Raw genomic sequence first — 21,852 nt, 5'->3', positions numbered from 1 at the left:
AAAGAAACCTCAGAGTCCCCTCGTGGGTGTGTTTTTGTGTGGGTGGAGATTCATCCTGACTCAGGGCAGTGGGAAGACACACTTAAGGAGTCGGGCAATACAGCTGCCTTCACTGCCTGGAGGGGAGCAGCCCTCTGGCCACTGAGCGCATAGTGGCCAATGGACCAGGGATGCTGCTTGTCCCCACGCAGCCATGGGGTTGCACCCACTGCTACTGCTTCTGGCGAGTGATTGCAAGATGTGAACAATCCATGGTCAAACCTTGAAACGTCACAGGTGGAGACAAAGACATCACGTCAGGTTAGGGAGGACGCAGGGTCATGGATGCTCACCTACTGCGGGTCATTCCACTTCCTCTCAGTAAATCATCAATCCACTGGCACATGGAATAGTTTGCAGTAAGTTCAGTAAGGTTTCATTCTACTGAAAGTATAGTGTTATCTAAGATAATTTCCATTCCTACAATAAGTTGATACCTTCATGGATAACGTATATAAGATGTAAAATTTCATCGGTACATGATTCTTCCTATAATATATATATACACGTTTTATACATATATATATATTTACATTCCTATCAAATACTATCAGCCTTATTCTTTTAAAGAAATACTTATCTATTTATTTGGAAGACATGAAGAGGGATGGAGGGAGGAAGAGAGAGATAAATTCTATTCACTGGTGTAACACAGGACTAAATCCGATGAAAACCACCCTGGTCTCCCACAGGGGTTGGTAGGGACCCAAGGCCTTGGGCCATATTCCTCTGTACTCCCAGGCACATTGACAGGAATCTGGGTCATAAGTGGATTAGCCAGGCCTTGAACCGGTACACCGATATGGGATGATAATGCTGAAGGCAGCACCTAACCTGCTTCTCGACACCACCAACCCTCCCATTAATCCAATTTTGAGAATTTTCCTCAACTTAATGTCTTTTCCTTTCTAGCTAGGCATTATTGCAATAGTCGTGTTAAGCCCCTTAATCTTGTGCTTCAAACCCTGTGAGCTCCAGTCATTTATTAAGTGAGAGGAAAATTAAATATCTTGCATTGATTCCATTCTGTTGGAACTTCCCTCGTCACCGTGTGACAGGTGCACTTGGAGCTTACCTTGTGGTCCCTTAACCACAGTGAGGTCATTTGTATGAAAGTCAGAGGTAAGACGGCCACTTCTTTGGGCACCCAGCTCACGTGACCACCCTGGCCTCCATCTCTCGCAGTATCTCTTCTTGGGAGATCTTGAGAGATCTCTCCTTGGGAGAGTCAACACTCTCCCTTCTTGGGCTCCTTGCCCTCCTCCTTGCCCACACTCTGCCTAAGCCTGACTGTTTATCTTCTTGTGTCGGTTTAATGTTGCTTTCATTTCAACTTGCCTTTTCTCCCTTTGAGGTGACTGTCTATCCCAGCCAGGCCTTCTCTATGGTGGTTTTGTAAGCACAAGTAAAGCACTTTCTCTCTTCTGCAGGGTATGTACTCTGAGCCTTTAATACAACTAGCTAATTCCCTCACATGCAGGAGTTTGGCAATATCAACTTCTCAACTGGGACCCCTGTGCAGTCTATTTGAGGATTTGAGAAGGGTTTTCAAAGCTTCCTTGATACACTCTGCCTAGCAAGCCCCACCTCAGCTCCTTGAGTTGGAAGGTTACTGTAACCTCACTCCTTCAATCGAATGCCAAGGATCGGAAACTTCCGGCTCCACTTCAGAAATGTAGCAAATGCAGAGACATTTAGAGAGACACAAAGGCAGTGGTGGGAGACTCTGCCGGGGGTGGAGCACGTAGCTCCTTCCGCTGCATCAGAGACTCCTCCTGCACGTAAAACCAAGCAGTCAGCAGAGCCCCAGGAAACTCCCACGAATGCATGCCCAGCTGGAGAGGCCACCCTGCCCTGCAGGTCCCTGAGTGAAGCTCTGACAGCCGTCATTTCCCATGGAGACTTGGAGGACCTCAGTATGTTAGAGGTCATGGCTGCTTGCTTTGTTGCTCCTTCCAGCAGTGGAGCAGTTTCTAGGCTTCTCTCAGTGGTCAGGATTCATCCTCATAGCGCGTGATTGGACACGAGGGAACTAGTGTAATGTTTATGTCTCTTACTCAAATGGAATCCACGCCATTGGTTTCAAACTCTGATAGAGACATGCTGTGGCCCCTTCATGTTCTTTCCTTGCTTCAAGGGAGTTTTGTCTGTTGGAAGTCTCCCATTTGGCAGCTAAGGAGTTAGAGCTATTCCTGTTTATCTTGGTCCATCGTTCACCTGTCAGACAGTACCAAAGCTTACAGATATTTTACGCCAAACGGTTAATTTTCACGTGTGACAAATCAAACCGTTTTCTGATGGCATTTTTAAAGAAACCACTGTTTTAACCAACCTTACTATGGATTTTATGTATTGTTGTATACTATCACAATAACTAAAATAATAAAAATAAGTATTCAATAAAAACAAAATTCCCAAAGATTTATACCTGTGTGTCTACAAGCTCCTCCTAGGCTTTGAAGCACAATTTTGATGCGCATTAAGCTACTTTCAGTGGGCTGCTCTGGAAAAGGGGAAAAAGACAGGCGGTTGTGGGGATGCCAGGGGCCACAGTAAAAGGGTTTGAGCCCTGCTGAGCAGCAACTCCAGCAGGGAGCTGGAACTGAGGGCTGGCAGGGGGACGAGCAGAGGGGAAGAGACTGAGTGGAAGGCAGTAGTACAAGAATCCCAAGTGGACTAGCTTTGAGCACAGAGAGGTAAAGTTAGACGATAAGAAAGGCCAAAGGGGGTTGTATGTTTGTTTTTGATTAAACATTGGCCCACTGGGGTCATGCTGTAGAGTAGCATAGGAGTCATCTCATGATAAAATTCCCCTCCGTCTGCCTCTGTCTCCCTATAGCAACCCCATGACAGTTAAAAAAAATATTTTAATAACTATTTTAGGGGCTGGAGTCATAGAGTAATGAGCTAAGCCTCCGTCTATGGTGCTGGCATTCCATATGGGTACTCATCCGTGTTCCAGCTGTTCCACTTCCCAATCCAGCTCCCTGTTAATGGCCTGGGAAAGCAGTAGAGGATGGCCCAAATCCTTGAGTTCCTGCACCCATGTGGAGGAGGCAGAAGAAGTCCCAGGCTCCTGGCTTCAGATCAGCTCAGCTCTGACCACAGCAGCCATTAAGTGAACCAGTACACAATCTTTCTCACTGTCTGTCTCTCCTTTTCTCTCTATCTCTGCCTTTCAAATAAAAGTAAAATCCTCTAAAAAGTAATTTTTATGGCTTCTTTGAGATAATACATTTTTAATTTATATTATAACCAGAGGCTTATGGGCTCCACTAAACAGCTTAACAAATAGAAAGAATATTTCCCAGCAAGAAAGCAGGCAAGGGCTGTACACAATGATCAAAGAAAGGCCTATTCAACTTCACTCACACAAGTGTAAATTTTAAAGTCATCCAAAGAGCATGAAAAACAAAATTCTGTTGCTGTAAAAGGATCAAGGATGTAAGAGAGACGGACTTGGTCATGATTTTCTTCAAGATTGAAACCAAGGACGTAGACCGGAGGGCCGTTAACTAGTTTCCATAATAAACGTCTCCTTTTCACGATTCTGGGTTATGAAGTACAGAGTGGAGGAGTGGTCACTACAGGGAGGAAAAAATGGAGCAGGAGAGATTACAGAAGGGCCCTGGGCATCAGGCAACAAAAATCTGGGGAGATAGAAAAGAAGGGTCCAGCATTCTATGGCACACTGGGGTGGCTATGGCTTATGACTGTTTATTCTGTTATATAAAGAACCAGGAGCTGGAGCATTGGAGCCTCCCTGAAGAAAGAAATGATATAGGTTTAAGGAGAGTGACAAGCTAATTTTGCCGATCTAATCATTGCACATGTTACCCAGGTATTGAATTAGCAACCTCTACCCCATAATTATAAATAAGAAATGTGAGAAAACGAATGTGAAAAGGCTCATGGGAAATAATGTTAAGGAAATAATAGTAAATAAATCCTGCCAGTGCAAAATTATGTTAAATTATCTTTAAAAATTGAATTACAAATTGATAGTCTGTTCAAAGTACTATCACCAGGTCCCTTGGCCAGCCCAGAGTTCTTAGCTCACACGTTCAGAGCAGGAGGAAAAGGACCTATGGTCTTGGGCCCTGACCTCTGGCACCTGTCCCTCAGGCCATGGGCAACAGCTGACTGGGCGGCTGGCCATCCAGCCAGCAGATGCTTAGTCCCTCTCTGAGTCTGCTGTCTCTTGTAAGCTGGTTTTCTCTTCCTGAGGGACTTGTGTCCTGGGCTCAGCATCCTTGTATCCTATTATCAAGAGAAAAAGAAAATTAAATACTTACAGGGCAGAGAAGGGGCCCTGTGAGGACATGTTACGACACCGCTTTCCCTGATTAGGGTGGAGTGGCATCTGCCTGGAGCATACAGAGATGCTGGGACGTAGTGGCTAAGCTCACAACTACCCACCAATGAGAGCTTCCCCTGTCTCCCTCCAGCACTGTTCAAAATCAGAATTCTACCTCACTCCATCCAACAACTACAAAAGCTGCTCCCAGTGAGGGCTCGGAGCTGGTCGGGCCCTCTGCCCGGGAAGCCTCGCAGAAACACAGAACCAGGAATGAGTAGGGACATCACAGAAGGGCATCCTGGGGAAACTCTTGAGGGGTTTTTGGAGCCTCAGTGTCTTCCAGAAGAACCTTGTTGGGAGACCTGGGGTGCAGGGCTACTTCTCTGCCACTTCCTGCCTGGGAGATCCTCATCATACATGAGCTGAGTTTCCACGGGGTTCCTGGTAAGGTTTGTTGTTACCATCCTTTTCCCTGTCCTCTTCATGAAAGCCACAGACAAGGCACACGAATGGAGAGAAAGCAAGGTGAGACAGAGCCTCTGTGATCTTAATCATCAACTGTTGGGGTCCGTGCAGTGGATGTGGAGGACACGAGGGTGTGAAGACATTGTTCCATTGCTGGCAGGGCTGCAAGGAACCTCCTGCTGAGGCAGGGCCGGGGGATATCTACAGCCACCTGGATGCAGCTCCACCTTCCTTTGCATGGATACCGGACCACCCTGCAGAAGAATTCTAATCTGTCCAGGCATTTTTGCTACTGTGAGACTGGCTTTTTACACAATGTGAGCTTGGAGGTTAATGTCAATAATAATGTCTTACAAAAGGGCCCTTCTGTTATTCCTACTGTCTTGGCTGTCCCCATTGACCTTATGCTAATCAAGGGACCTGTATTTAGGGTTTCATTCTTTCCTTTTTCTCCTTTTCCTTGTGATACAAGATTAAGTTGTAGAATAAGAATTGTAGCAGGAACTTCTATTGTTTTTGGGTAAAGCAGGTGGCAGGGTTGTCCTTAGAAACACCCACTTGACCATGACGTGAAAAGTCTGAGCCAGAGTTTGACTGATTCTGCTTAAATAAAGCAGACGGCATTATTGCATAGTCCACTATCATCATGGAATCCTAGTGGTCCGTCTCTTTCTTTCTCTCTTTGCTCCGACTCCACGCACACTTCACGAGTTCTGAACCCCGGGCCGGAGCTGGACTCCGGCAATCAACAGTACAGTTGATGAACAGTACAGCAGCCCACATGAGAGAATCTCCCACCACACAGGCTGTTACAATGATCCCAGCTGGGAGGAAGCCAAGAACATGGGGTCAACGGGGCGTCATTCGGTAGACCAGAAGCCTCAGAACCTCTAGGGTACAGTGTAGGGAGGGCAGAATCCACAGCTGTGGACCTTAGCTCTACTGAGTGAGAATATACTTCTCAACATTGACCTCCAGCTTACCCAAGATCTTCATTTTAACAAGACTATGAATTTGAGAGGCCTTGATCTATAACAGTGGCTCCTGACCAGACAACAAATTTTACCAGGAAGCTTTATAGAAAGTCCCCATCTTTAGGGACATGAATGGACTTGATTTAGTGGACATGGGAATCGGTACTTCGAAAGCTGCCCTTTCATTTTTTATTGTAAAGCCAAGGCCAACAACAGCAAGATTTCTGGCGCATCCAGTGGATCTTGACCGATGATGTGCCTGATGCTTGGCTTCTGTGGTCTGGAGGGTGATTCTCAGTTGGGCCACATTCTGTCTCAGGATTTCCAGTAACCGGGAATCCAGAAAATTTCAGCCCAAATGCCACAAATTCTGAATAGCTGATTTGGAGAGGAACTCACAGGAAGGGGCCCTACCACCACTAAGCCCCACGAACTCTGACACAACAAGCCAAGACACTCTGGGCAAACTGGGCCACATGAGAGGCTGTCCTGCCCCTGAGGAATTGCCTTGGGTTATACGGATGGCCTGTGGCCAGGCGAGGGACATGCTTCAGTGTGCTTAGTTCCCATTCCAATGTTCTTCCCCCTGTTTTTACATTGCTGGTCCTGACATGTTTTTCTCTTGAAATCACTCCACCCCCTCCTCCTCTTGTGTCCCTGAAGCTGCCTGCTCAATACTGTCACCTGCAACCATTAGAGTCTCCCTGGGTGCTGTGTCCTGAGCGTGCATGCACAGAGTCCCACTTCATGCCTTGAGAGAAGAGCCCTTGAATAACCCCTCACCTGCACTCGTTAGTGCAGTGGTTAAGCTGGCAAAAATGGGGTATCCAAAGACATACCCCTAACCCTTAAAAACCCAGGGTGGGCTACACAAATTCTTGAAGCAATAGTGAAAACGCAAAAAAGACAGCACGTTGGTCTTAGTGAAGAGGTGCCAGCAGGGAGCGCCATGGAGTACCCTGGAGGACACCAGAGCCAACCCTGGGCGGATAAGTGCAGGCTTCCTGGGAGAGGTGTGCTCAAATGGAGGAGTAGGTGTGTGAATTGGGCCAAGCCTGGGGGTATGAGGAATGAACATGAGGAAAAGAAGCAATTGATGCTACTGGGGCACGCAAGCAGGAGGAGGGAGGAGGAACGCAGATGCCAAGCTCAGGCCTGGATCCTGGAGATCCTGCATTCCTTCCGCAATATGGACTGTCTTCTGTAAACTGGGGAAGACCGAGAGTGCTGTGAGCAAAACAGAACGTGGAGAAACGCGCTCTGTGGGTTGCCCTGGCTCATTCTCAGTCACCTGAAGTGTTCGTGGCCATTGTAATTCTGTGAGCTCCATTTTCACTTTCAATTCTTCTTTGGTCATTTTGGGTTGCTCAGGATCTGTTCAGGATGTAAGATGTTTATGACCTGATCTGATGAGAGGCAGAAAGACCCAGAGTTGTAACAGGGTCTGCTCCTCACGTGGCATTCATGTGCAGCATAAATAAAGATCCATACGTTGGTGCCAGGGTATTTGCTCATTGGGACTTGATTGTAGTGAGATATTGGACATACTGCCTAAACAATGATGCTTATTAAGAAGGGTTTTGTGTTGGAAGCAGTGATTTCAGTAATAATCAGTGAGAAATTTATTTTTGATTCAATGTCTTTAGAATTCATTTCAGGGTAACAATTGAAAAATTAATCATCATTGAAGTCAATAAACTAATTTTTAAAAAATTTTACTAAGCTCTAGTAAACTAGTTTTTTTTTTTCCTGCACTTCTTACATCAAATTTCAAATGGTTTAATTTCGTTTTATTTTAAATATAGATTTGGGGAAGCATCAGAAACCTTTACCTAAAATTTTAAGGGACAAAAATTAGCTAGAACCAATGTATCTGAAATGTCAACGCCACTTCTTTTTGCCAGATAATGTCGGCTGATCTGGAATCATGATAAGGGGAACAATTTCTAATATTCAGTTATTATAAGAGTTTGCTTTCAAGGGAGATATTTCTTTGAGACCTTCTTAACCAATCAGATTCTCCAGGACTAGAAAACATGTGGCAGTTTCAAGTTGCCTGCCCACTTCTCCAGGATCTCGGCCTCTTTGTGGAAACAAGTTCATGGGACTGAACCCTGTGAACCTCTGGACTCCAGGCACACACGGGCTTGTGTTCCGCATCAGCTCCTAAAGTGGAGAAGATGCTACTCCCGCCATCACCACTGTGCTAGAGCTGCATGTGGGTGAGCGACGTGGCTCTTCGCCTTACTTTCCTGCAAGAGCGGGGTAAAATTCCTGTCCTTCTCTTTGGCTAGGGGGGAAAGAAGCCATGAGTATTCTGCAACCTGGGGGTGAGAGTAGTGAATAAATTCTTCCATCCTAAAAGCATCTTTTTTCCCTTTTTCTTTTTTAAAGAAGAAGCACCAAGGTATATTCACCTATGATTTGAAAGCCTAGCTTACTGATTACCCACAACCCCAAGCACCCACAACACCAGATAGAATCTTCAATGTGATTTTATCTCATACAGGTTGACTGTTCCTTATCTGAACTGCTTGGGACCAGAAGTGTTGCCGCTATTGGAGGGTTTTGTGGTTGTTATTGTTGTTGTTGTTTTTAACTTGTAATGTTTGCATAGACTTTGCCAGTTGAGCCTCTCTAATATAGAAATCCAAAATAGTTAAAGTTTCAAAAATGTACGTATCAGGTCAGCGTTAAAACACAATTCTGGGATTCAAACTTCCGGATCAGGGATACTGAATGGGAACTGTATCATTGAACGGGAACTCCTTCATCAATGCATGTTGGGGTTGGACAAGAGCCACGAGGCCTCTGCACTGCCTCCTTCCTGGAGGAAGCACTGGATGCTCACAAGTGAACTGGGAAAAGCCATGAGCTCTCCTTCCAAGTTCCGTCTTCTCTGACCTCTGAACTTTTGAAACAAGACTGTCTTTAGCTCTAAGATGAAAGAGGTGTTGTTTCAGAGAGGAAGGGGGTGTGGATATGGCAGGGTCCTGTGGAAGTCTGTCCCCCACACTGGGGTGTGGGATTTCCTTTGCCTGCCTTGGTCAGAACTTCAGTCCTTTGGGGGAAAATGCATCAGGTTCCATCGGCTTCCATTCTGGACTAGTTTTTCCTTTTGTCTGTACAAGAAGTGAGTGGAGAGGGGGAGAGAGGGATCTGCGAGTGAGAAAAACATACTGACCCCATTTCCAGTGGTTGAGCTTTTCTCCAAGCAGGTAGATGACCGCCATCAAAAGATAGCTCAGAGAGAAGAAGACGGCCAGGCCAAAGGGGCTGAGCTGGGCAAACACAGGGTACACCCACGTGCCCGTTTCAACGTAGAGCCACAGGACCCTGAAAAAAAAAAAACAAGCCACAAGGATCAGGAGAACGAGAGCGTAATTAGACATTTTCTTCTCAGCAGGTGCTAAAAAAGGCATGAGTTGCATTTGTCAATATCTGAAGTGACCTACAGACCGACAGCCGTCATCGTGTCTGTGCAGAATGATGTGTTTTAATAAGGCATCCTGTTTTGTGGGTTGGGTTGGGCTACTATAGCTAAAATCCATTAAAATTCAGTGCTTGTGGAAGGCCATACGAGAAGATAGGGAACATCATTCACCAAGAAGAGTGAGAGCTAATGCGAACGATTTCAGTCCCGGAGATGTTGGAACCCGCGAAGAGGCATCCGTGTTCAGGCTCTCAGCCAGAGGAGCGGGCTTCTTCGTGTGTTTGTCTAAGCGTTCGGTGCAACTGTGCATTGCTCTGCAAGTCTATCAGGTTAGGAGGGGCAGACACGGATCCTTACTGCTCTACTGCAACACGCCCGGAGTTTGGTACTTCTAATTTCAGCTCTGCGTAGAGTCATGGATAGGGTGTTAAGTAGAAATGGGTGAATTTACAGAGAGCTTCTGATATTGTTCCTAAAGAGTAGAAGCCATTTCACTAGAACCATGTGAAGGGGAAAAAATGCTAGGAGAGAGTTTGTGAGGTTTAAGTGGAGCCCAACGAGGCAGCTTGTTGGAAACCGACCATGCCAAAGATGCCAACATCCAAAATAACTTAAAAATGAAATATGGGGAAGATGGACCATCAGCCACAGCTCCTATTTGGTTGTGAGTATGGAATTAGGAACAAGACTTCTATGCTTCCAAGTCTAGCTCTGCCACCTTTTAACTATTATATTGAGAAATGTTTTTAACCTTTCAATTTCCCTTTCCTGCTATGGAAGGTGGAGACCCACACCAGGACACATCACCCAAAGCTGTTGTGGAGATTATGGGAGTTAACACACATTAACGCCCTGTGTGATGTTCTGCGTCAGCTCTGTGGGACAAAGCCTGGCACCTGGTTTGACAGGAGTTCAAATATTTCCATCCCCACGGAGAGGTGACACCATGGCAGTGTCCCCACGAGGCTTCCCGGGAGGCTGTGACTCTTCCATGACAGCAAAAGCTGTGTTATGACTCAGAAACAAAATCCACGTTTGGATTCCCCAAGTTGTCAAGTGATTTCGGCTGGAAGAATTTAATTCTGTGCTTAATTACATTTTTAGAGATTCAAGTGTTATCTCAATCTAAGTTCTGCAGAAGAGAATTGTGTTCATGTTAAAGAGTAGGAGTAGGGTGAGGTGAGGAAGATCCCTAGGACATAAAGTTAAATGAAGCATCTCTGAAAAGCCTAGCCGAACCTGTGAAAGAGCAACCCGTGCAATGGGACAGAGTGTTTGCAAATCATGTCTCTATGAGGGATGACTATCCAGCATGTATAAAGAACATCTATGATTGAATGAAATCCTAATGAACCAATCACAGGGAACATCAACATTCTATAGAGAAGTTGTACAAGTGGCCAATAAGCATATAACAGGATGGTCAACTTTACTAACAACTGAATACATGCAAATCAAAATTTCTATGAGATAGTACCCGTTACCCATCAGGTGGCTACTGTTAACATTCAAGCCAAAAAAAAAAGTTCCCCCAAAAGAAGACAACCAGTATTGGTGGGGCTATGCTACAGCACAGATGAACCTTGAAGTCATTATACTGAGTAAAGTAAGTCTTACAGAAAGACACATATGCTAAGACTTCACCAACATGAGCAGCTGGAGTATGAAATTCAGAAAGAAAACTGGTCTGGAGGGAGAAGAAGTGTGAGTGTTTCCTGGGTCTTGTGCTTTGGTCAAGATGAGATGTTTCTGGAGAGCGACAGTGGCAATGATGGTAGGACAGTACGAAGGTGCTTAATACCACCGAACTGAAAGATGGTCAAGTGGATACATTTATGTTATGTGGGCGTTGCTTAGTTTTCTGTTTTTGTAATCCAACAACATTTTTAGGAGGTGTCAGTCTAAAGGTTTGCCAAGTCTAGAGCCAGCATGGATCCCTGGTCCTGTCATTCTGCTCCTCCAAACCAGTCTAGCTGCTTTTCTCAGATTTGTGATGAGATGATCATAACAAAAATCGTACTGGTCAATCCTGCCGCTATGGGAATTTCTTACACTTTGCCTCCCTCAGGCGTACTTTGGGATAGTAAGGGCTCGCGCCTGTGTGTCTGCAGAGAGAAGTTACAAGGGGTAGGAAATAAATATCCCTGAGGCGGGGGCAAAGTTGCAGCTTGGGGTCACTCAAGGCGATCTGATTCATAGGTCAAACAGGTTGCTTAAGCTGGTCCTCTTTGTTGGGCTATATCCTTGGAATTAGGGCTTCCTCATCCCCATACACACTTACAGAAGATGGTCTACAAATAAGGCACCGCCCCCTCCATGCCTAGAACAGCTCTGCTCTCTTCAGCATAAGGCTCATAGAGGAACGTTCCAGAGGCCAGATAAGCTCTTGTGGATTTTCACCCAGAGACCGTGCCCAGCAAGCCATTGGTGTGTTCACTGACAGTGGAAAACATCACGAGGCAAGATGACAATAATTCACTGAAGGGTGCTGGGCCGAGAGAAGGGAGGAGCCAGTCATACTGCTGGCCCACTTCCCTTCTACAGGGCCTGTCTGCGTTTAGGAAGAGAGACACGCACACAGGCACACAGAGAAGGCAGTAAACACAGAGGCTGGCTGGCGGAAACTCCACTCACTCTCTGCTCCATGCAACCATGTCTGTCTTTCCTTTTAAATATAGCCTGGCACATCCATTTCATCCCACTCTAGCTTCTTCATCTCCTCCGAGTTCCTGCCATTGTCTCCCAGTCCTCGCCCTCTTCAGTCCACTCTGCTGCAAGCCAGCAAGTCAGCAAGCCTTCTGTTATCCATCTGCTCACGCCAGCAGAACTCCACAGTGTCAGAAAAACACCCTCATGCCTGAACACCCAGATCTGGAGTACATCCACACAGAGTTCCTTTCTGTTGCTTTTTAATTATGTTTTTAATTTCTATGAGAGGCAGAGAGAGCAAGGCTAGGTGGGACATTCCCATCTTACTCTCCCAAATGCCTGAGATGGCTGTGACAAGGCCAGGCAGAAGCCAGGAGACAGAAACTCAATCCCAATCTTCCAGGTGGGTGGCAGGGACTGAACCACTTGAACCAACATGTGCTGTCCCTTAGTGAGCGCATTATTGGGAAGCTGGAATTGGGGGCAGATCTGGGACTCAAGCTCATGCGCTCCAACATAGACTGTATTTTAACTGAGGCAGGCCAAGTGCCCAGCCCTCCTTTCTGTTTGTCAAATGCCTCAAGTTGTGCAGTTTCTGGATCTTTTGCCCTGCTCCTCTTTACAGTGGGAACACCTCTGAGTTTTCAGCCGGGGCTTGGCTGAATCAGCTTTGAATGGCGAGTCTCAGCTGTTAAGATCATTTTTCTAGACAAGATTGGTTCAAGATCCTGCACCCGGGCACCATTCAGTTAAGTTAGACCACTTGCTTTCCTACCCTTGTCACTTATTGCACTGTTTTCCTCAACAGTCTGGAAGCTCTGCAGAGACAGGGCTGGTCTCCATTGTGCACAGCTGCTCCACTCCATTTTAAAACATACTTTTCAATGAATGGCTGGGGTGTCGCTCTGTAAGCCTTATTCACTGTAGACGGCTCTCTGCTGCCTGACCCACCAAGACCAAGACCAGCAGCCTTGGAAGACTGGGAAATACGTCCTAAAGCTTCTCATGCTTGGCTTTGACATTTTATTAACACTTTGAAGATGCCAGTTAACCTGTGCCTCACCTCACTTCTGAGAGCCATGTCCTGGGCCCAGCCCTTCCTGAGTTACCTGGTAATGTGAGCCAAGCTAGATGAGTACCATCTAGCAGTCTCAAAAGGAAGTCTCAGATCCTTCTCATTCTAAATTCTGTAGCATCACTGGGTTAGCAGGAAACTCAGGTGGTTTTTGTCTTGCCCCTGGGAAAGCAGTGAATACCTATGGGTTAGAGGTAAGAGTTGACACAGATGTGTTGAAGTGTTAACCTTTGTATCTTGTATTTCTAACCCAACAGTAAAAAAATTAAAATAAAAGGTGTGAGCAGAAACTGTGAAATGAGAGTGTTAGGCAAATTGTTGGATGGTGGAGATAGCAGCAGTGATGAGAACTGGGAGGGGCCCTTGTCACGGTGTTTGAACTGTTGCCCAGCCCCTTTCTGAACGGCCCTCTTCCGGTGTGGGGCTTTGTCCCACCTCGGGTGGGTGAGGGTTCTTCTTCAGCCCTTGGCTGCTGCAACCTGATCACTGCTTACCACCTTCTCTGCCTTGTTGCCTTATTTTCCCAGCATTCCTCACATCTCTCTTTCTCCCTCTCTTACCAGAAAACTCTGTTCAACTACCTGGATCTCCCCTGGCTCCTTGTCCCCCTTGGAATAGCCAGGTCTAGAGTTGCATCTGAAGGTTCCTTTTGGCAGGTAGTTCCTGATCTCAGGTGAAGATTAGGATTGTCTTGGGGGCCTTAAAGATTCCAGCGATCAGGATACATCCTGAATCAGTTCAAACAGAATTAGATCTTTTTGAATGGGACCAGGCAATGGATGATGTTTTAAGTAACAGAATCATCACGTTTCCAGCCCACTCATTTAAAATAATTATTAGAATTCTTTTTAACGATGGCTGATTGCTTTTCCCCTTTGCACTTGCCTGCTATATGCCAATTAATCCACAAAAACTACTCTGTTGTTGCAGCAGTGAGGCCAGCGTTATCTCCCACTTGTGACTGCAAAGCTGCTGTTCCTCTCGGGGTGGTTGATTTCTGCTGCAGGCATGGTGGGTGAGCAGGACCTGAGGGCTGGGCAGGAAGACCAGCGAGTGTACATCACACTGGCCTCTTGCAGTCTGCAGCTCCACTCCTCTGCACTCTGCACTGCAGCTTGGCTAGAACCCAGATGTTGCTCATAGGATGTTTGGGTGACATCACTGTATCTGTCTACACATGCTAGGTGATGGAAGAACTAATGAACCCTTCCGTGGAAAACAGGCCTGTGATTGGGAGTCCCACGGAGATACGAGGTAATACAATTATGTTTGATCTGAGTGGTTCCAGATGAAGGTCATATCTCAAGAGCAGCAGCAGTGGCTCTGGGGGTAGGAGAAGCTCACCGTGACATGCCAGTAAGAGAAGCTGTGTGGGCAGGCTGAATATTACAAGGTGGCTAGCCCTGGAACTCAGCTGACCCCAGCTCTTGGCAGTTCTTTCGGATATTTATGCTATTGAATTAAAGGTAGAGTGTTAGAAAAAAGGGGAGATAGATAGATAGATAGAGTTCTTCCATCCCATAGTTCCCTCCCTAACAGGGCTGCAAACAGCCAAAGGAAGCCATGTGCCTGGAATTCCATCAGGATCTCCCACAAGGGTGGGTGGCAGAAACCCAAACCCTGGGGGCCATCATTCATTGCCCTCCAAGGCACATTAGTAGGGAGCTGGGTCAGAAGGTGAGCAGCTGGCATTTGAACCAGCACTCCCATATGGGTGCTGATGCTCTAAGTAGTAGCTTAACCCACTGTACCATAAAGGCATTACTTAGTGTATTCTTGGGGTAAGGTGTGTGTGTGTGTGTGTGTGTGTGAGTGAGAGACAGAAAGACACAGAGAGAAATACGAGGTAAAAAGACTCTTATGCACAGGGACCCAGGAAGTTTTGCTGAGACCCCTCAAGTGAGTGAGCAGAGCGTGAGAGTCCTCTGATCTAACACTAGGACACGGCTGTGTGTCAGTGGGACACCTACACTTAGCGTGCACAACCTCACATACCACCAGAGACTGCACTGGCATTGGAGGGTTTCTGCTCTACCAAAGGCAGGGTTCTAGCGTGCTGCAGGCCAGCTGGGTGGTTGCTGTGGCCAGGGGTATTGTTGTACTTCCATCAGCAGTGACACTGTTGGGAAGGTGTGCCAGCTCACTGCTTGTGCTGTCCCAGGAGGAGGCACTGGCCTGTGAGGCTAGGAATTGTGACTTTACCATTTGGATGACCCAGCAGCACTGTGGACAGTCAGCAATGTGGGTTGCACCTTGCGTGATATGGCTGTGGTGTGAGGATTCAGTGGCCTGCTGGAACTCCCAGCATTGCACCACGTATCTGCAACCATGTCGAAAGGGCTTTAAATACTCATATTTGGCCTATCACTGGAACAGTGGGTGAAGAATAGGAAGAATAAGATGCTGTGAATGACTCAGGCAACTTAATGCTCTGAGTGATTTTTTTTAAGTTAGGATACTGTATTTTTAAATTCTTTTTCTAGGTAATTTTTATGTTTGTAACAAATAAATATTTTTTAGGCTTTATTTTATATAACCATTATATACTTTCCTTTGTTTCCCATCTCTTGGCTGTCCAATCCCTTTTAAGTGCTGGCGTCAAGATCTAGTGTCCCGCCCTCTGCATCCAGCAACGAGGGGTTTTTGAATCACAGTCTTTACTCTCTTGGCCTCGGGCCTGTATCCCTCTTGTTCATTTTTCTCCCACTCTGTCCTAGAATGCACACCTTCTGCGACACTCTGGCCCCTCTGCTCAGCCTCTTCCTCCTCCACGATCCCATGGCTCCTGGCAGTTTGTGACACGTCACTACTTTCCATCTTGTGTTCCTATAATTTGCATGTGTAGCTTCATTTTCATGGCTTATGTATAAACCTCCTAACACACTGAGGCTTGGCCTTACATGACTACTTTTTCCCAGCAGGAAAGTCTCGCATTAGGGGAAATATTTGTTCAAGAAGAGCATGAATAAGAACCAGTTTAAGGAACATCTCTATTTTTCTTCTCTTTAGCACTAGTCTTGGAGAGAGCTAGGTGAGGTGTTTTGGGGTGAACCAGCAGGGAGAAGTGGGTGAGTGCCCATATTTATAGGTGACTAATGCTTTCCAGAGGAAATGAAAGATTTTTCAGTCATGACTAGTTTGCAAAGCTTTATTTTCCCACTTGGGGGCCTGCCCTCCAGTTCTGCAAGCTGAAAAACGAACAGAAAGCAAACACCACAGGTGAGGCTGGCCCCACAGACTTGATGGCGATTTTTAGCCCATTGCAACATGATGCAGGCAACAAAATGCTTCCCCTGATCACAGTTCCAACTGTCCAGCTGACTTGTGTTTGTCACGTTCCCTTTGACCAGGCTCTGTCATTTCCCCATCTGACCATCCAAACTGACACACCTAACAGCTGACCCTCAGCCATTTCCCCAAAACATTTCCATGGATAGCCAGAGTTTGTGGAACTTACAGCCATCTGTGACCGTGAGGGCCCTTGGACCTCCACGCATCGTGTAACAGTAGAGATTCAAGCAGCCAAGAATCAGAGGTTGTCTAATCAACAAAGAGACAGAGAGAAGGAAGCTTCCTCCAGTGGAACAACACGAAATGCCCTCATCCGAGCATGACTGTTCTGGCAAAAATGTGGTTTAATGGACCCAATTCTTACTCATGAGAGCAAGGACAAAATCCTTGTGCCTCGACTCTCTGGGCACAGTCCTCCTAGTGCCAGCTCTCTACTCCTCCTCTCTGCCGGCTCCGTTACCATGACCATCATGTCTGATCCAAGTACCAAGCTGAGGACAAGGATGCTGCAGCAGCTTGGAGAGCACAGACTTGGTCAAGCTGTTTTTACCCTCCACATGCAGCCAGGACTTAGCAGAGCGCTTGTACATGTACTGAGAGTTGAACAAACAGCTGGCCAGGTGAGTCGGTGGAAAGAAAACGAGCTGGGAACAGAAGATCTGCATTGAAATCGGCTTAAGCCCCAGCTTACTCTGCACTCCTGCCTCCCACCATATGACTTTGGGCTCAATGGCTCATCTACTTGGAACTTCTGTTTTCCAGGGCTAGGTAATGGATGTCACCTCTGTCATGCTCTGATTTTCTTTGTGAGATGACTGAATTAGCCAGCATCCACAAACGTCACCAAGCTCTTGTTCCGGTTTGGTTCATACTTCTGCCAAAATCACCCTCCAACTGACCTTCATTAAAAGCTGCATCATTTACGCTGCTTACAGCTCTTCTGTCGAACAGCACTTGGCTTAAGAGACCAGCTCACTACCGTTGATTCACGGGCTGCTTCTCCTTGATCGTCCTCAGCAGGCCTGCGCTCGGCTCTTCTGGCCCTCTGCTGTTACTCTCCTCCATGCATAAGGTTCTTTTCCGCCTCAGCTTTGCCATACGCCTCCTCATTCTTTGGGCCTCATCTTAGACAGGTTTTCCCTTGAAGAAGCCAGGCCTGCACAGTCTTCCAAGTACTCAGAGCATGCAGACTCTCTCCATTGTAGTCTCAGCACCTTGTATTCCCACCATCTCTTCCCAGTCTTTCCCACACAGTCCCTGCATCATTGTGCGCTCGGTGTCTTAGCACAGTGCCAGCAATGAGGAACAACTGGGTGGACGGAGCATGCCCTGAACCCATCCTCCACCACCTTATCCCTCCCTTCTCCAAACTCCCAATTTCTCACATCAGTGGAACACACACACACACACACACACACACACACGTTGTCAATCAACTTTCAAGTCCTTAGGTAGAACAAGGCTCTACATCAAAGACGCTGGCTTATATATGATCTCCCTAAATCACACTTAGCAAAGAACTATAAGCTAGATTAAAGTCTACCAATAATAGAGCACACAAATTCATGCATATAATTAGCCAGCTCTCATCTTGCTCATCTTTTTTGAAAAATAATGATTCTTATTATTGGAAAGGCAGAGGGAGTGAGAGAAAGAGAGAGAATCTCCCATTCACAGTTCCCTCACAAAGCCAGGAGCCAGTAACTCAATCTAGATCTCCAACCTGGATGATAAGGACCCCACGTGCGGCATCACCCGCATCCCATGACATGCGTTCACAGGACGTTGGAGTCAGGAGCCGAGCCTCGACTCTGCATGCGGAGCAGACATCCTAGACAACATCTTCATCTGTGCATAAACCCTCCACCACCTTAATACTCTTCAACACAATTTGGAGAGGAATACTCTGATGTGTATATACTTTTAGCCCAACCCAGGGCCAGGCACTCCATGTTTAGGGAGATACTTTCGGACAAGCTAGTAATGACATACCATGGCTTGTATTCGGCCACTGAGCGTTCTTGTACTTTTGAAAAACACTACTTAGCAATCAGGCATTTTTTTTTTTTCCTGGTAAAGCCTCAGAATTGGGGCCAGCACCCTGGGACAGTTGAGTCAAGCCTTTGCCTGGGGCACTGACACCGCATATGGATGCTGGTTCTTATCACAGCTGTTCCACATACAATTCAGCTCCCAGACAATGGCCTGGGAAAAGTAGTAGAAGATAGCCCAAGTGTTTTTAGATCCTGCCACTCACATGAGAGACCCAGATGAAGCTCCTGGCTCCTGGCTTCAGCCTGACCCAGTGTTGGCCATTGCAACCATCTGCAAAGTGAACCAGTGGAAGAAGAAAAAATATCTTTCTGCTTCTCTTTATGTTTGTGTAAATCTTGACTTTTCAAATGAAAACAAAAAGCTTTAATTCAGTGCTACAAATATGAGCCACCAGTTAAGCCCTGCTTTCCATACATGTCCTTTGTGAGCACACAGAGGCCCCAGAATAATAGAGTCCAAAGGTTGCGGGGTAGAATTACTGAGAAAATACTTCCTCTCAGACAGCAAAGATGAGAAAAACTACAGGCACCTGGGAAAAGAGAGTTCAATAAGGGTGGGAGTAAAAGTCCACGTGAACAGGAAAGGAAGGGCTAGGTGGGGACCAGCATCTGAGTCCTGCGCATTGAGCTTACTGAGTATATTGTCTAAAGCAAATGCTCTAAACGCCATAGGAAAGGCCTCGCTCCATCCAGGGTCCTTTACTCTCTCTCGGCCTCCATCCCTGACAGAGTCCTGTACCGAACTACACTCTGCCCATGCAGCAGGGATCGGGGCTCAGTCACTTACGAACAGCTGATGTGGGTCTGGGGAAAGAACACCAAACGGCTTCCATTCTGCAGGTCTTGTGCTCGGCCTACCCCTTTCAGCAGAAACAAAAGCCTGGTGCTGGAGGAGGAGGCCAGAGAGTGCCAAGGGGCTTTCACAGCCCCTTGGAGGAAGGTCAATTACATTTCCTTGATGGCTGACCACACGGTGGCATTCCTGAGAATCAGCTTAGCCGGGTGGTTGAAAGATGAAATCTAGGCCAGCCCCTGAAATCATCTCCCATGCCTCTAGGCAACTGTCCAACCGCCCAGGAGTTCTGATCCCAGATGTTGATGTAAATAAGCCCATAACGAAGCAGGCAACAAGAGTGGACCCACTTAGCATGCTTCCCCCGTGGAATGTTTTTTTAGGTGGAATAGATTTTGATGCCTTAGATCATCCAGCCATTCAAGCATCGCAACTGCAAGTGGACCCACAGATCAACATTTTCCTGGGGAAGCAACCACGTGGCTTTGCAGTGATGCCTTCTTCCCAAGTAAGAAAGAAGTTGCGATGCGCTCTGTGAACTTTCCTACGCATGCAAGCTCTGCATGAGTATTAAAACCAAACAACAAGAAAGCCTTCTTCCTTGGAGGGGTAAAGGTGGCTAAATCTCCACAAAGCCCAGATAAAGGGACTCAGAGAAGTTTGATTTCTGGACTATTGCTCAAGGTCCTGAATGGCAAGTTTCTGGGGTTTTCTCTAGGTGATTCTTACCTGCCGATGTAGGCAAGGCCACCAATAGCCAGCACGGTGAGTCCTGTTTTCCTCGATGGGTAGTGATGTGGTCTGAGGATGATCTCACCCAGTGAGAAAGGCAATATGGTAGTGTGCTGCCGGAGAAAGGATGCAACTTGGTGAGGGCAGGTGCCAACTTGCCTGCAGTACCCGCAGCCCTCACTTCCCTCCCCACTCTCTAACACGCTGCTACATACACATTTTTCATAATTTGGCTGAGATCCTGTTTCTTGGATACCAAAAGACCTACTGTGATGTCAGTCACCTATCATAATGGTCCAGATTCCTTCGGTTGCCTGCCAAGGTTCTTTGCACAACATGATCACACTCTCTGGTCCTGCTTTGGACCCACAACCACCATCTCCTGACACACATACACTTGTGCCTATACACATACAACACACAGTCTCTACTTACACTCTCACACCTTGTACACTCATGTACACCAGCTCACATACAGGTACCTGCAAATGTGTATGTATACTGTCATAATCATACATGTGTAAACTCACACATGGGCACCCATGCTAATTCATGCCCACACACTGCCCACCATCATACCACACCACACACACACACACACACACCCTCCACTAGAAGAGAGTCATGCTCTTCAGTCTGCCACCCTTATCTTGTCTTCCCGTGGGCTGCGCCTCATCACTTCTTCCTATTCAGATCCTTTCTACGCTTTGCAATCGAGGCAACCTTCTAGGAGCCTGTCTCTGAATTTTGTCCCGCCAGTTTCTCTCCTGCAGTTCTACTTCCTGTCTGTGCCGTGCTGTGCAGTCTGGCACGCAGCAGGCCATTCACAAGCTCTGTGTTGTTGCACGGTGCATCTGACCCATGCCTGTCTTCCGTGCTCAGTGTGCGCTCTGGGCTCAGCCCTGCAGAGGTGGAGGTGCTGTGGGATGGGTGTGAGCTCCTTCTGCTCCCCTCCATGTCCACCCCCTCCCCGGCATCACCCCCTCCTTATCGCCATCTGGTCCTCACAGCTTCCAAAGCCTGAAAGCCAGAGTTGTTTTTTTTTTAATGACGTCATCAGGGAAGGGAGTGTTCAGTAGGGTGGTGCCTGCAGAAGTGGGCACAGCCAGGGCCCGCTCCCCTCTTCCGTGAGGTCACTGCAGTTTGCTGGCCTTTCATGACTGGAAACATTTTTGAGGCCCTTCTGCTGCAGTCTGCTTCCTGACAGTGTCCAGCCATGCTTCTGTGTGTATGAGTGTGCATGTTGAACACTCAGTTACCCTTCTTCCTCCATCCCTTCTCCCTGCTGTGTGCATGGGCAGCTTCTCATACTCAGAGACTGCCCCTGGGCACTCCATCCCACACCTGTTGTCGAGCCCTGCACAGTATCAGCACTATGCTCACATACACGCTAGAGCTTAGGAAGGCTGGGAGGGAGAGTAGAGGGTCTCTGTTCATAGTCCCTGCCCAGCTATGTGACCACAACTCAAGACACCAGCTCTCAGCAGCATGCGCTTGTCAATGCCAAAGCCAAAGTCTTTGGCTCGCGAAGCAGGTGATGGAGGGAGCAGCTCCCTGCCTCCCCCACTGAGCTCTCAGGAAAACAAGATGAACCATCCCTAACAACAAGTATGACAAGGTTTGATGGTGCAGGGGTGGGGTGGAGATGGTGCAGGGGTGAGGAGAGAGCATCATTGTATGAAGCGGGCCTCCAGGGGAGCCCTGCCAAGGCTCAAAGCATTGGGCTTCTCGGGGGTCTTGGTCCCCACATTTTGGCCACAGAGCCTGGAGGAGGAGGAGCAAGGCAGAGCTTGTGTCAGTCTAGTGTCTGAGCTGTGTGATTGACTGGCACAGATTTGCCAGCCATCCTCCTAGCCTGTGTCCTCCTGTCGTCCGGCTGACTGCACCTGTGTTCTGATAAAGCCGCAAGTTGTTTCAGGGTCCACACTTTCAAATCTCCCTAAACCTGCTTCTCTGGTTACCCATTGGGAGCTACAAGGAATCCAGGTCCCCCAGAACACTGCTGTGAGGACTGCGGTCAGTACAATTCAAGTTCTTGGCCAGGAGC

General features: G+C 47.2%; 1 protein-coding gene across 2 annotated transcripts in view; it reads right to left on the bottom strand.

Moving 5' to 3' along the window:
* ADTRP (androgen dependent TFPI regulating protein) overlaps positions 1-21,852 on the bottom strand; it is a 65,120-nt gene that overhangs the window by 286 nt on the left and 42,982 nt on the right. The window contains exons 4-6 of one of the 2 annotated variants that reach the window (XM_058668702.1): positions 19,803-19,918; positions 8,963-9,114; positions 3,996-4,299 (exon numbers count right to left, since the gene is read on the bottom strand). In XM_058668702.1, the coding sequence (XP_058524685.1) occupies positions 4,214-4,299; positions 8,963-9,114; positions 19,803-19,918 (354 nt within the window). In that variant the 3' untranslated portion in view covers positions 3,996-4,213. Of the gene's footprint in view, positions 1-3,995; positions 4,300-8,962; positions 9,115-19,802; positions 19,919-21,852 lie in introns of those variants that run through there. The other variant, XM_058668711.1, reaches the window with a different exon arrangement.

The sequence above is a fragment of the Ochotona princeps genome, chromosome 1 (genome assembly GCF_030435755.1).
Source record: "Ochotona princeps isolate mOchPri1 chromosome 1, mOchPri1.hap1, whole genome shotgun sequence".
Taxonomy (NCBI): domain Eukaryota; kingdom Metazoa; phylum Chordata; class Mammalia; order Lagomorpha; family Ochotonidae; genus Ochotona; species Ochotona princeps.
This window is presented reverse-complemented; position numbering and strand designations above follow the sequence as displayed.